The sequence below is a fragment of the Sinohyriopsis cumingii genome, chromosome 2 (genome assembly GCF_028554795.1).
Source record: "Sinohyriopsis cumingii isolate HCF-2022 chromosome 2, ASM2855479v2, whole genome shotgun sequence".
NCBI lineage: Eukaryota > Metazoa > Mollusca > Bivalvia > Unionida > Unionidae > Sinohyriopsis > Sinohyriopsis cumingii.
In genome coordinates this window covers 45,731,491-45,748,191 of record NC_142962.1, presented here as the reverse complement: position 1 = coordinate 45,748,191, position 16,701 = coordinate 45,731,491, and the positions used below count along the sequence as shown (strand labels likewise).

General features: G+C 33.9%; 1 protein-coding gene across 1 annotated transcript in view; it reads left to right on the top strand.

The window, feature by feature from the left end:
* The window catches only part of LOC149804759 (uncharacterized), a 258,169-nt gene extending 243,860 nt beyond the window's left edge, over nucleotides 1-14,309 (top strand). The window contains exons 31-33 of the mRNA XM_089944059.1: nucleotides 3,387-3,445; nucleotides 7,692-7,768; nucleotides 10,759-14,309. Of these exons, the coding sequence (XP_089800185.1) occupies nucleotides 3,387-3,445; nucleotides 7,692-7,768; nucleotides 10,759-11,106 (484 nt within the window). The 3' untranslated portion in view covers nucleotides 11,107-14,309. The remainder of the gene's footprint in view (nucleotides 1-3,386; nucleotides 3,446-7,691; nucleotides 7,769-10,758) is intronic.
* The last annotated feature ends 2,392 nt before the right edge of the window (nucleotides 14,310-16,701 follow it).

The window sequence follows — 16,701 nt, the reverse complement described above, 5'->3', positions numbered from 1 at the left end:
TCCATGTACCTACCAGTTCTTCATTTTCAGGTACTGCTGTCGGGCATTCATTTTCCATGCATACATTGCTAATTTTTGTCAGGCATAGGCTAGCAGATAAAGAAAGATTAGGTATCGTACTCATGGTGGCTGTGGTGTTATCAACAATGCCAAGATTCTGAGCAAATGTTTTTGGTGATATTTTTGAACAGTATAGGGGCCTTTTAATCTGACACCTAGTGCCCTTTTTGTATAGGGGCCTTTTAGTTTGACACCTTGTGCCCTTGTATAGGTGCCTTTTAGTTTGACACCTAGTGCCTTGGTACAGGGGTCTTTTAGTTTGACACCTAGTACCCTTGTATAGGGACCTTTTAGTTTGACACATAGTGCCTTGGTATCGAGGCCTTTCAGTTTGACACCTGATGCCTTGGTATAGTCTGACACCTAGTGCCCTGGTATAGGGGCCTTTCAGTTTGACACCTGATGCCTTGGTACAGTTTGACACCTAGTGCCCTAGTATAGGGGTCTTTCTATTTGACACATATATGCCTAGGTATAGTTTTACACCTTGCTTCCTGGTATAGGGGCCTTTTAGTTTAACACCTAGTGCCACAGTACAGGGGCCTTTCAGTTTGACTCCTGATGCCTTGGTATAGTTTGACACCTAGTGCCCTAGTATAGGGGCCTTTTAGTACTGGACAAATGATGCTGATTTATCTTTAATTATGGATGTAGATCCAATGCTAGAGAAAGCTTTAAACAACTGTTTCATAAATCTGTATGGTCAACAGCAGTGGAAGAAATGTCAAAATAAACATCCAACTGACTTTGATTCTTAATCAACATATCTTGCATTTGGCTATTAGGGAGATGTCAACCAATTGTTCGGGGGCCCCGAGTGGCCAAGTGGTCTAAAGCGCTCACCGTTACGGATCACTGCCATCTCACCTCTGTCTGAGTGGGTTCGAGTCCAAGGCTCGGCTAGCATGGGTACGTGGGAAAGCCTGCCAGTAGCTTCTCGTGGGTCAGTGGTTCTTCCCTGGGTTTTCCATGGTTCTTCCTCCACCAGTTATACTGGCCACCATGTATAGCCTATCTTGTGCTGAAAAATGGTGTTAAACCCTAGAACAACAACAACAACCAATTGTTCGATTTCAGGCTACTTGTGCCTCTTGTTATGTTGACTGGTCATAGACCAGAAGGGCTTATTGGATGGCTATTATTTGTTGTCCAATGTCACTGCATCCAAGAGCACAAGTTTATTATTACTACACTATTTTTACAGTAGCATTAAACCTTTACACACACTCACATAATGTTTGGTCTGGTCTGGTCTTTTCTAAATATAAAATAAGTTCTTAAACAGTTTTTTTATGTTTAATCAAGAGTATTTCTTAAAAGTGTGTATCACTTGAAACACATACAATATCATATGTCCTTGTTGTGAAGCCCACATTATGGGAAGTAGGACATATCTGTCATGTTTTCCAAGACTGATGGTTTTTGATTACGGTACAACTCACATAGGTCATGTATGGGATGATTAGCTTTTGCAGCTATAGGTGTCAATTTGGAAAATTTGATTTCACATACCTTTAATTGGCATTTATTTTTTAATTCATTCTTTGTCCATCAAAATTCCATTGAAGATTATTGTATAAATTCGTTGAGAAATGATTAACAGCAAATTCCGTGATAACAAACATTGATATTTTTAGACCTAGTCACCCAAACATGGTAATCCCCTTTAAACTGGATTTTGTCATGCACTATGATGTAACAGGGAAAGCACTGCTAAGTTGTACAACAAACAAACAGAGATGCAACAATGTTGACATTTATAAACAAAGCCTGGAGAAACACTGGCAGGAAAAAAAACACCCAAAAAAACAAAATGAAAATGGCACACAAGTCTAATAAATTTGAGGTAATTTTGTAACTTTGTATATATCTTATGCATGGTATGTCATGTCTTATATTTCAGTTCGTACATAATGCCTATTTTTCACTTACAAATATCTTCTATTATACATGTAAATGACAGTAGAAACACATTTGTCTATTCAGATTTATTTTGGCTAAAATTTACATTATGCTGAATTATAATTTTGAAGAAATGTCATATGTACAAGTTAAGAATAAAAACATACAAGAAATGTATGTTACTCCTCTATCCTGTTCGTAGTTGAACATCAGTATGGGAGATAAATGAAAATGCACACAAATTCTTGTTCATGCAACTTTACATTGTTTCCCCCTTTGCTAATAATAGTTCCATCCAATATCAACTTTCTTGACCCAATCTAATGCCAAACTGTGATTGTAAAAGTCCATAGCAATCAATAATTTTCATCTAGAATTTTTTTAATGGCAATTATAGTGCAGATTACTAAAAAAAGTACTGATTGAATAAACTTTGTTAGAACTATATTATGATTAAAATTTAAAACTAAAATTAATTTTAACATTTATATTAGTAAATGCGCTTACACGACCTGTGCGAGTTTTTCATGGATTTTGTTCATATTTGGGATGAATAATTATCAAGTTAAGACAATTCATTCTGCCACATGCCCACATGCCTGTTTGACCTTGCAGTCAAGGGTCAAGGTCAAAGTAATAAAAAATTTGCATGTAGGGTTTGCTTACAGATTTTTCTCATGCTTAAAAATATGATGGATTTTGTTCATACTTAGGATCTGGTTATTATGAAGCTAAGATAAATCAGTCTGCAACATGCTCACTTGACTCTTTGACCTTTGAGTCAAGGCCATAATCATAGAATATTTGTTTAAGTTTTGGTTCAATTTTTATATTTTGATTTGTTTATATATTATCAAACCCCTTGAACAGTTTTCTTCATACTAGAAATAAATTATTATGAAGCTTGGACAGTTCATTTTGTGACATGTCACTAGTTTTGCAGCAATGGTTCATTCTTAGGCTTGAAATGCAAGCCCTGGCCATCTTGTACAATAGTACAGGTATTTTGTTTGGCCATCTTGTAAAATAGTACAGGACAGTATGTACTGGGGGTATTTTGTTTGGCCATCTTGTAAAATAGTACAGGACATCATAGTTATGGGTGGTATTTTGTTTGGCCATCTTGTAAAATAGTACAGGACAGTATTTACTGGGGGTATTTTGTTTGGCCATCTTGTAAAATAGTACAGGACATCATAGTTATGGGTGGTATTTTGTTTGGCCATCTTGTAAAATAGTACAGGACAGTATTTACTGGGGGTATTTTGTTTGGCCATCTTGTAAAATAGTACAGGACAGTATGTACTGGGGGTATTTTGTTTAGCTTTTAACATTTTGCCTTTGATAATAGAATGTTCTCTTGTTAACTTAGCAAATTCTGTATGGTCTATTTAATGAATTTCTGTTGTACTTTTGTATTACAGTGAATCACAGACAACATTCAGGCAGCTGAAGATTCACTCTATAAGCCATCCTCCCTCAGGTATCTTAAAATTTGACTCTTTTTAAAGATCTAGACACTCTTCAGTTTCAAAATTAGGAAAAAGTTTTTGTTTTTATATCTTTCTGTAGTTTTAGACAGTTTTACATTTAAATCTAATAAAAGTGTGATGTTTGTCATCTGATTCAGTAACTTTTTTTTAAATTTAGATCAGAAATATTTACTTGAATGAATAGAAGAGAGTACAGATATGGAGAGAAAAGGAATATCACACAGATTCAATACTTCATCATTTTAGATATGTAACACAAAAATTGAGTGCCTATCCTAACATTACATCATATGTTGTTTTGAGGTTTAAGGCCATTTTTCAGCGTATGATAGCCTATACATGACAGCCAGTATAACTGGTGGAGGAAGAACCCGGGAAAACCCTGGTAAGAACCACCAACCAATAGGAAGCTCCTGGCAAGGTTTCTCACATACTGACATTGGCTGAGCCTGAGACTCAAGCCCATGTGGACAGAGGTCAGATGGCAGTGACTAGTACAGGTGAGTGTCAGGTGTGGAACTCCTTTTTTTATTTTTTTTTGTTGCTGGAAAATGTTGTCAAAAAATATTGACCTGGATTTGTTGACCATGAAGATAAACATGATTAAAATTTTTAAATGGAACCTTGATATGTCGCTGTGTTTTATCAGCACAACCAGTGGTTAGTAATGTAAATTTGAATTAACATCATGAAATTCTAAACTTTTAATAAAAAGTCATATATATTTGTTAAATCTTCTTTCCAACATTCTCACTACACTGTAAATAACAACATTCAATGAAATTTTAATCAATGAAAATATCACTAACACCTGCTGACAATGCTATGATAAATAAATACCAATTAAATAAGTTTTGTCAAGTTAAATTTAGGTGCCATTTCATACTTTCCCAGTTGGTTACAAAGTTTTTCATGGATAATATATATACCACATATGCTTGCTAATAAGTTGAATCCAGCTAAAGACTTCATAGACCCTGGCAAATCTGGGTCTGTACAGTTTACAGGGAGTAATCGGTAGAACAAACATTGCATTATGTGATGACAGATCAGGGTCAGTTTTCTTAGACCCAGCTTAAAAGTGAGATGTATGGTAAGCAGTCAGTGCTATACCGTAGTAGCACAAGTAATATAAAAAAATTTTCACAACAGATGTTGCTTTTAACCAGCATTGCATTTAACCCAGATGAGCCATTTATGGGTTCTGTTGTGTCAACTTAATTTTGGATAAGGTTATGACCCTTGACAGTTAAATTGATATTTTCACAACAGATGTTGCTTTTAACCAGCATTGCTTTTAACCCAGATGAGCCATTTATGGGTTCTGTTGTGTCAACTTAATTTTGGATAGAGTTATGACCCTTGACAGTTAAATTGATATTTTCACAACAGATGTTGCTTTTAACCAGCATTGCTCATGAACCACCCAACATATTAAGATGCATGAGGTGTGCATATTGTCTGAGAGACCTAGCTGTGCCTTGTATGGATTTTGTCTTGTCAAAACCATTTTGAATAGAGTTGTAGCTCTTGCCAGCTAACTTAATGTTTTATCATGAGATGTTGATAGCCCATAATCAGTCAAATGAGCATTATCCCATAATAATGTGTCATATTGGGTTTATTCTCATTTAGAAGAGTCATGGCCCCTGATTGCATGCCCTTCTGGCTGGTTTCTGCAAGATAACTTCAGCAATATTTGTTGGATTTCAGCCAGATAGCTGTGTGTTATTCTCTACTAGGCAAAATATGGGGAAAGAAAACTACAAATAAGCTGTGAAACATTAAATTCATCATTGGAGGACATCATTCATATAAAACACATTGCAGAGATAATAAGATTTTCAGTTAGTTCAATTTTCAGCATTCCACATCATGATTTAGAAATGTTAAAGACCTTAAAAACAGTAAACACTGTTATGAGGGACCCCTGCTATGAGCAACCACCTATCATTTCCGACCACAATCGTAATGCATGGATTGATTTTATTATATAAACGCTCTGTTATGAGTGACGACCTCTAAACGTGACCAGCGACTGCGATATCTTGACACTACTATGAATGACCACATCGCAGAAAAACAGATTAACATCATTGACCTTGACTTCATCCTTTTTAAAAAATAGAGAGCTCAAATAAATGTAATCAGCAAACAAAGTGCACATTAAATAACATTACAGTTGAACAACCATAGAGTGAGATAAATACCACTGACCATCATTTAATCCTTTGTAACAATGACTGCATAAATAGTAAAGATTGTTCTAATAAGGTATTTTGTTTAAAAATTGACTAGCTACCAGTTTTGTGATATTGACCCAGCATAGGGTGTCATTTGTAAACTGCAGTTAACCACACTAAAGTACGTGTCACTAACCACCATTGTAGTGCCGAATTCATGTGAATAGTGAGTAAGATTGACCATTTTTTCATCAAAGGGAATAATCAATTCATAACAGTCAATTTAGAGGTTTGTATTTTTTCTTTATCTTTGTGAAAACCCACACAATGCCGGTAGTCCTAATGTCCCAGTGAGAAATCTTTTGAAAGGGCTTCAGTGTAGGGTTGAGTACATTGTTTGTCTTTCCAGTTAATCTGTAATGCCATCAGGTAAATGAGCTCTTTATCTTTAATGCTTGAAAGTGAGAATCATTTCTGGATTCTTTTTTTATATATTTTCTTTTGTTAAAGTGTTTCACCAAGCCACCATCTGTTTCCTCGGGTGCAGATGGTTGCAACCTTTGTTTGTCAAGCTATAACGCTGATGATTTAACCTTCGTCTCAAAATAAATGTATTGTTTCTTGATGAGTTAATTATGACTTTTGGTTTCATTCATTGGTACATTATATATATTTATTCCATATTTTCCCAAAACCAGATCAAAACCGAAATACATCTAGTCTTTATTATGTCAATACTAATAACAATGGCAGAACCTCCAGTGAAAAAAGAAAACTTCTAACACTGGAAGAAAGAATTAATGTCATTGAAAGAAGTGAAAAAGGGGAGACCGCTCACAAAATAGCAGCCAGGTAAATTGGGTACTTCAGCTGCAGACAGTGATAGTGACAGTGAGTCATCTGTTGGTGAAATTCTGCCTCAGGTTATTTCATATTCTACAGTCATAAAACATAGGGGCCCCGAGTGGCCGAGTGGTCTAAAGCGCTCTTCGTTACGGATCACTGCCATCTCACCTCTGTCTGCGGCGGTTCGAGTCTAAGATTCAGCCAATGTGGGCATGTGAGAAAGCTTGCTAGTAGCTTCTCGTGGGTCGGTGGTTCTTTCCGGGGTTTTCCGGGTTCTTCCTCCACCATTAATACTGGCCGCCATGTATAGCCTATCGTGCTGAAAAATGGCGTTAAACCCCACAACAACAACAACAACAACAACATAAAACATAAAAGGAGATTAACGAATATGCTTTACAGCATGGTGATCCCAAACTTTTGCTTCTTTACTCAGAAATGGAGATACATGTTCAGACCAAACAGCTGAGTAATAAAGGTCAACAAAGTATAATAAATTTCATAAAGAAAAGTCATTAAGTGCATAGAATTATATATATATATATATATATATATATATATATATATATATATATATATATATATATATATATATATATATATATATATATATATGTGTGTGTGTGTGTGTGTGTGTGTGTGTGTCATAGCTAACTCTGCAGTTTTTGTTACATTTGAAATCTAAATTTTTTGGCCATGTGACGTTAACTTATGGATATGATAAATATCACCTTTTTTTATTTCACAAATCATATACATGTACATGTACTAATATATTTACATATTCATGTGATGTTCAAATATAAATTTGATTCACATTGTTTGAAAATGTATATCTTTATTCTATGAAGTTATTTTGAGAGGAATGCATGCAGTATTTAACAAGATTTATGATTAAATGATAAGATACACAAACAGTGAGTATGGGTATTTCTTCTTCTTCAGCAATGCTAACTATTGACCCTGGAAACCAGACCATTTTCACACACCTCTTATGAGAGACCACCTGTCTTGAGAGACTGCTTTTGATTGGCAAAAGGGGCGGACTCTCATAACAGGTTTTACTATACCCATCTTCCCAAAAATGTTGGTCATCTAACACAAAATTCATCTATTTACTGCCCTGCCAAGCGAATTTGTGAAGTGCATGCCAGTATTTTTTTGACATCGCAGCCACTGCTAATAGCTTAAGTATCTGTTTCTTCAGACTCCCTCATATTATGTGAAGCAGCCATAGAGGATCTGATGAGGGCGGTTAGAAATGCAACAGAGCTATATCACAAGGTGAGTTTTCTATCAATTATCCAAAACTAGTTTGATGATTTTCAGACAACAACAAAAATCCACAGAACTGTTCTAGTCCCATATCTTAATTTCACTTATTCTGCAGTATTAAGATAACCTTATAAGAAGGGTAACCCCCAATGCAAGAGAGACTGTTAAAAATGCACAACCTTAATGAAAGACACTGGTCTACCATCAAGGGTGCCAGCCATCTTGAATTTGGGGTGGATGGCAGAGATGCTACATGTATTTGTACATAAGTGGTTTAGATGCTGAATTAAATATTTGCATATCATCATTGGATTTCTAATTTTTGACAGTAATTAGTAGTTTAGTTTGGTCAGACCTATGCTGGTCTATTTTTGTAAGTATATAACACAGACCATGGAAAATCATCAAAGAACACTTGGTCAGCAAAATGTTGTCATCTTGCCATTTCATCCACAGACCATTTGGTTGAAATCAGTTTGTACTTTATTTCTATATTCCTCATGTTCTGCATACAGTCAAACCTGTCTATAGTACCTACCCATGGGAAAACACCAAATTGCCCTTTGTACACAGACAACCTCTGTATGCAGGTTAACCTCTTAAATTTGGATTTTGAACACAAAATTTAATGTACCTAATACCAATATTATTATTATTATTATTATTATTATTATTAACACACACACACACACACATATATATATATATATATATATATGTGTGTGTGTGTGTGTGTGTGTGTGTGTGTGTGTGTTTTGTGGGGATTAATGCCATTTTTCAGCATATGATAGCCTTTACATGGCAGACAGTAAATTTGGTGGAGAATTGTGGTAATTTAGTACTGATATGTTTGGAAAATTATATGGAAACACAGTAAAACCTGTCTTGAAAGATCACTGCTGTGTGAGACAACCTGTCTTGAAAGATCATATTCTCAATGCACAGGGTATGACCTGTTATGAGAGACCACCTGTCTTGAGAGACTATACCTTTTTGGAAGAAGGGGTGTTCTTTCAAGAAAGGTTCTGCTGTAGTTACACATAGTTCATTTGCAAATGCTAATAAAACTTTGGACATGTAGTTTTACTGTTTTTGTACTAGTTTATCCCATGGACATTAAATATAGTACTATTGCAGAATTTTTATGATGCACCAAAGAAAAAAAAATACTTTTACAAGAATAGATATGCCTCGTTTGTTTGATAAACTGAGAGAACACCAGTTCCATGCAGTGGTGCACTGTGATCAAGTGGAAATCAAAATTCTTCCAAATCGTAGTATCATTATGAGAAGACAGTGAGTTTCGGCCTTGTTTATTTTTTATAGTACAATATTTGGCAGTTTGTAGATAGTGAATTTGTACAATATTTGGCAGTTTGTACATTGTGAATTTGTACAATATTTGGCAATTTGAAGATAGTGAATTTGTACAGTATTTGGCAGTTTGTAGATAGTGAATTTGTACAGTATTTGGCAGGTTGTAGATAGTGAATTTGTACAATATTTGACAGTTTGTAGATCTTGAATTTGTACAATATTTGACAGTTTGTAGATAGTAAATTTGTACAATATTTGGCAGTTTGTAGATTGTGAATTTGTACAATATTTGGCAGTTTGTAGATAGTGAATTTATACAGTATTTGGCAGTTTGTAGATAGTGAATTTGTACAGTATTTGGCAGGTTGTAGATAGTGAATTTGTACAATATTTGACAGTTTGTAGATCTTGAATTTGTACAATATTTGACAGTTTGTAGATAGTAAATTTGTACAATATTTGGCAGTTTGTAGATTGTGAATTTGTACAATATTTGGCAGTTTGTAGATAGTGAATTTATACAGAATTTGGCAGTTTGTAGATAGTGAATTTGTACAATATTTGACAGTTTGTAGATAGTAAATTTTTACAATATTTGGCAGTTTGTAGATAGTGAATTTGTACAATATTTAACAGTTTGTAGATAGTGAATTTGTACAGTATTTGGCAGTTTTTAGATAGTGATTTTGTACAATATTTAACAATTTGTAGATAGTGAATTTGTACAGTATTTGGCAGTTTGTAGGTAGTGAATTTGTACAATATTTGACAGTTTTTAGATAGTGAATTTGTACAATATTTGACAGTTTTTAGATAGTGAATTTGTACCATATTTGGCAGTTTGCAGACAGTGAATTTGTACAGTATTTGGCAGGTTGTAGATAGTAAATTTTTACAATATTTGACAGTTTTTAGATAGTGAATTTGTACAATATTTGGCATTTTGTAGATAGTGAATTTATACAATATTTGACAGTTTTTAGATAGTGAATTTGTACCATATTTGGCAGTTTGCAGATAGTGAATTTGTACAATATTTGGCAGTTTTTAGATCTTGAATTTGTACAATATTTAACAGTTTGTAGATGTGAATTTGTACGGTATTTGGCAGTTTGTAGATAGTAAATTTGTACAATATTTGACAGTTTTTAGATAGTGAGTTTGTACAATATTTGGCATTTTGTAGATAGTGAATTTGTACAATATTTGACAGTTTGTAGATAGTGGTTTTTGTCTGTATTTAGCTTTGGTCCGCAATCTTGTTATTAAACCCATAGTTTGACAGTTTGTCCTGTCAACCATCAGTCGCTGACCATTTTGTAATGTGTAGCAAATGGTGGGGTGGGGTGGCAACAAATCGTTTTTCAATTTAGTTTTGTTAAAATAATGGGTCAGATCTAAATAGTCTTGTGAAGTGTGTCTTTTTCTGAAAAATAACAGTTTAAAAATAACATTAAAATAGAGTGGTTGGTTTTGGTGTCAAGGGTTGTTCTTAGCAAATGAGTTTTATTGTTATTGTTCCAAACATTTTCTTATTTCAGTTGTTTGTTTGAAATTGTATGGATAAGTTCCAGGTTCAGTCTCCATTGTTAATGTACCTTTTATACCCAAACATAAAGTCAGTTAACATTTCACAGTCATTGAATATTTCACCATTCTGAATTGTTACAATTTTCCTTCAGATTTCTTCTCATCGAGATGAAAAATCAATGGAAGCATCCAAACGAATGAAAGATGCTTTTCAAGACACACAGAATACTCTTGCCTGTTTAACACAGAGCAGAAAGTCAGCACCAGACATCTCCCAAAATGTGATATCCACTAAGGATTTGCCTCATACTGGTTCCACTGATCTTCCTCAAGAAACAGTCAACGTTCTAGAAAAATTCATGGAACCAGTCTTGTACAACTTAACAGATACACTGACAAGGACTATTTCAGACAAGCTGACAGATATTTCTGACTCAATGAATGGAAAATTATCAGTTATCAGTGACCTTCTTAAGAGGAGAATAGATAATCTGCCATGATGGTAAAATCTGACTAAAGCTGTATTATGATAGTAATATCTAACAGCTATATTATGATAGCTATATTTTGACAGTAATATCTGACAGCTGTATTATCATTGTAATATCTGACAGCTGTATTATGATAGTGATATCTAACAGACAGCTGTATTATCATAGAAATATCTGACTAATAGCTGTATTATCTAAGACAGTTGTATTATGATAGTAATATCTAACAGACAGCTGTATTATAATAGTAATATCGGACTAATAACTATTATCTAAGACAGCTGTATTATGATAGCAATATCTAACAGGCAGCTGTATTATGGCAGTAATATCTAACATACAGCTGTATTATGATAGTAATATCTGACTAAATGCTGTATTATGATAGTAATTCTAACATACAGCTGTATTGTGGTAGTAATATTTAAGATACAGCTGTATTATGGTATAATATCTGACATACAGCTGATTTATAAAAGTAAAAACTAACAGACAGCTGTATTATGATAGTAATATCTGCCTACAAGCTGTATTATGATAGTAATTCTAACATACAGCTGTATTGTGGTAGTAATATCTAACAAACAGCTGTATTATGATAGTGATATTAACAGACAGCTGTATTATGATAGTAATATCTGACTAATAACTGTATTATGTTAGCAATATCTAACAGACAGCTGTATTATAAAAGTAATATCTAACAGGCAGCTGTATTATAATAGTAATATCTGACTAATAGCTGTATCATGACTTTTTTGCCATTTAGGATGATTTTTAAAGCCTTCCTATAAATCAACTAGAAATTCGTTTAAGAGCTGCAAGCAGTTTTCTTCTTTCCAATGCAGCCTAATTGCCATAGCAACAGTACAGACATAAATAACCAATGTTTTTATTGAGCAGCAATTTACTAATTGAAATACCATAATGAATTTAAGTCTTGAGACATTGTAAAATGTGTTGTGTCGCCCTTAATTATTGTCCAACTTAATTTTTTCCTTGACTGTAACACAAGCAGCACAAAAGCAGTGATCTTTTTTTCATGTTCCAAAAGTTTTGGGACATATTGGGAACTTTTCATAATTGCCAAGCATTGTATGATATCATAATATTATAATTTCCAACTTAGCAGTTATCAGTAGATTAATATTAATCATAATGTTGTAATTCCTGACTTACTGGTCATCAAGAGACTGATATCAGTTATATTTTATAATTCCAGACTTACCAGTTAAGGGGCAATTTCTCGGTAAATGGGAATGTTATAAATTAGGCTCATACTTTTTTTGAGAAATCAAGTTATTTTTCTAAATTTTATGTTTTCTTCTTTTCATATATACAACATAGACCCTAATCTGCAACACATAATACACTGGCAGATCAGGCCTATATTGTTTGTTCTACTGATTAATCTAACAGACTGCATAGACCCAGATCTGCTGGCACATTATGCAATGGCAGATAATGATCTGTTTCAGTTTGAAATTGGACTCTACTTGTAGGAGAATAAATATGGTATTTCCTTTTCAGATAATTTATAACTTCATTGGATATTGACATTAATTTAGTATTACTATAGTGTTGCACTAAATAAGAAAAGCATCTGCCCTTACTATACAAGACTAGTTTATTATTGTTGATATGTACATTAAGCTGTTGCTAGGGAACAGCAATTACATTTTCTGCCATTATTATTTAAATGTGTTATCGATATTACAATGAATGGATGGTCATATTGACATGGAATTGTGAGAAAAAACTTATTGTACGGTCTAATTGATCCTAATTGATGGTGATGCCGATTTCAAATCAAGTATGGCCATTTTGAAAACCTTATTATTGCAACTTCCCTTGAATGGATGGACATAATGACATGGGGTTTTCATCAGAAGACTTCGTATGATGTTTAATTGGTCCAGAATGAAAATGTTGCCAGTCTAAAATTGATACAGCCACCATGGCAGAGATCTTAAAATCTTGTTATTGTTATTCCTTCATAATAAGAGGTCATAATGACATGGCGTTTTCACTAATAGACTTCTTATGATATCTAGTTGGTCCTGAATGAAAATAGTGCCTACATGTGATCAGATATGGTCACCATTGTGGCTATGTTGAAAATCTTGATGACTAGTTGTTCCTAAATGGTGATGATCAGATTTCCAATATGGCCACAATTGGTGGCAGTCTTAAAAATGCTGTTTTTGCTATCTTCTTTATCACTAATCTTGTACAAACGGTCATATCGCTGTTAAACTTGACCTTTCTATCTGGCTAATCTTCAGGCAGTTAATTATTAACAGTTTAAAGTCTGTCCTTTTTTAAATTAAATTTTTTCAGATTAACCCATTTTTGGCCTTAATCTTTGTAGCCATGTGTCATGTAGCTTGCTTACCTTGTATGCCCTTCATACATTTCTGGATCAAGATTTGTCAAGTGTGCTTTACTTAATGCATGACCACAGGCCCAATATCTGTCAAGTGAGCTTTACTTAATTCATGACCACAGGCCCAATATCTGTCAAGTGAGCTTTACTTAATTCATGACCACAGGCCCAATATCTGTCAAGTGAGCTTTACTTAATGCATGACCACAGGCCCAATATCTGTCAAGTGTGCTTTACTTAATGCATGACCACAGGCCCAATATATGTTGAGTGCTTTAATGCATGACCACATGCCCATTATCTATCAAGTGTACTTTACTTAATGCAGGAATATGTGTCAAATGTGTTTTAATGCCTGACCACAGGCCCAATATGTGTCAGATGTGTTTTTCTTAATGCATGACCACAGGCCTAATATGTGTCAAATGTGTTTTACTTATTGCATGACTACATGCCCAATATCTGTCAAATGTGTTTTTTTAATGCATGATCACAGGTCCAATATTTGTCAAATGGGTTTCAAGCATGACCACAGGCCCAATGTGTCAAATGAGATTCACGCATGATCACAGGCCCAATATGTTTCAAATAGGCTTCAGGCATGATCACAGGCCCAATATGTATCATATATTCGTTTTATTTAATGCATGGCTACAGACCCAGTATGTGTTTTACTTAATGCATTACCTCAGGCCCAATATGTGTCAAATCTGTTTTACTTAATGGATGACCACAATATTTTTCTAGACCATAAATGTCTACTTAAATTTCTACTTTTATAGAATTGAGTAGCTTAAAACATATCCGAGTTTGAACGGGGGGGGGGGGGGGGGGACGGAGGGGGGAGGGGGGAAATATCAGACCAATAATATTTCTTTGGTTTTCAGAGTAAAGGGGTTTTAGTTTACTGGGAACTAAATGTTGATAATAAAGAAGGAAATATATTTGTACAAACTGAAATTTAAATCTTTAATTTGGGGATCTTGTCTTGAGGGGTTTCACTGTACACTACCTTGAATGATGCCACTGAAATAGCTTTATTGTTTTTCCAAAAATATTGATTATAGATTTAACCAAACTTTGCATGGGGGTATATCATGGCATTGTCTAAGACAGGTTCATTGATTCTCTATGCATAAAATCAAGTCAAAGGTCAAAGACCATCACAAAGAATTTATTTTGGGCCTTAAGTATCTTGTGAATATAAACTTACACGTGCAAGAAAATATTTTTTCATTACCAAATTTGGTATGTTGGAGTTTTGCAAGAATATCAGAGATTTTGAATACTAAGAATTTAAAAGAAATAAAGGACAGAACAACTGGTCTAATCTTGGATTCCTGGAGATAATTTTAAGCCAGTAGACCTTCACTTCCTTCAGTGGAATCTTGTTCTAACTTTGGATTATTCATGGACATCACAAAACAAAACTCTTTTGCTATGAGGTGGAGTCCCAATCATCATAATGTTAATCATACCTTTTGGGATAGGTCAAACAAACCAATGAGCAACACTACAGTGGGTCAAACAATCCAGTGATTTAGACAGCATTGGGTCAAATAGATCAGTGAGTAAGACTGGGTCAAACAGACCAGTGGTCAAGACTGGAATGGGTCAAACAAACCACTGTTAATCATGCCTTTTGGTATAGGTCAAACAAACCAGTACATTTGATTATAGGATCTACTGGAATGAGATTTTTCATAGTTCATTGTTAATTGTTCACTGATTTCAAACATGCCACAGCTTGAACTTGAACTGATAACATGTGTATATTGATTGATTGCCCCATTATACAACAGCTGGAACTTTAACTGATAGCATAGTGTATTAGCATAGTGTATATTGATTGATTGCCCTATTATACAACAGCTATAACTTAAACTGATAGCATAGTGTATATCGATTGATTGCCCCATTATACAACAGCTGGAACTTTAACTGATAGCATAGTGTATTAGCATAGTGTATATTGATTGATTGCCCTATTATACAACAGCTAGAACTTGAACTGATAGCATAGTGTATATTGATTGATTGCCCCATTATACAACAGCTAGGACTTGAACTAATAGTATACTTTATGACGGTATACTCTATATTGGTTGCCACATCATACAGCATGGACTGTACCTAAGGCAGGAGAAATGTGCATACAAGTTTGGCTCATGTGATTCAGATTAAATTGTTTTGAATAATTTGAGCAAATTAAGAAATTTCTTAATGCATTACTAGTTTGCATTGACTGTGCAGGTGCTTTTTTTCTAGAGCTTTTTCATTTTAATGTTATTATGGAAAAATACAAAATGTACACACAAAAAAAGTAATAAAAACAATCATAGTACTGTATAATAATTAAGTGACTTAGTAATTGACTAAAAGTGATCATTGTACTGTGTAACAGCTAAATAATTTAGTAATTGACTAAAAGCAATCATAGTTAACAGTTAAGTGACTTGTTAATGGACTAAAAGCAATCATTGTACTGTGTTACAGTTAAGTGAATTAGTACTGTATAACAGTTAAGTGAGTTAGTAATTTAATATAAACAATCATATTATTGTATAATAAATTAAGTGATGTAGTCATTGACTAAAAACAGTGTTGTATAACAGTTAAGTGAGTTAGTAATTTAATATAAACAATCATATTATTGTATAATAAATTAAGTGATGTAGTCATTGACTAAAAACAGTGTTGTATAACAGTTAAGTGAGTTAGTAATTGACTAAAAGCAATCATAGTACTATGAAAACTTATATATTTATGCACATTTCATCAGAAACGCACACAAACATTTCCTGTCCCAAGACTTGTATTCATTTTGGTAAGCATGAATGTCCTTTATGTCAGTTTTGGAAAAGGTATATTTTTATATATTGTGGTTACATGGTTACTTGCCATCCAAAACCTTGTTTCCAGTTATAATGAATACAATAAACAAGAATAAAAAATATACAATGCACCAAAAGATTACAACCTTTTAACAACTCAACATGTTACTTGAATATCCTATATCTTATGCAAACAGTTTAGGGTCTTATCTAGAATGTAAAATATATGTTGGGTGTGCATGTTTGATGCCAGACCTGCCTTCCTGTCCAAAAAAAATAAGGAATGTACCTGTTTAGTATGGTATTCATTCAATCATGTTTACTGCCAGGCTTGCCTTCATGTCAGGAATGTATCTGTGCAGTTATGTGTTCATTTAGACATGT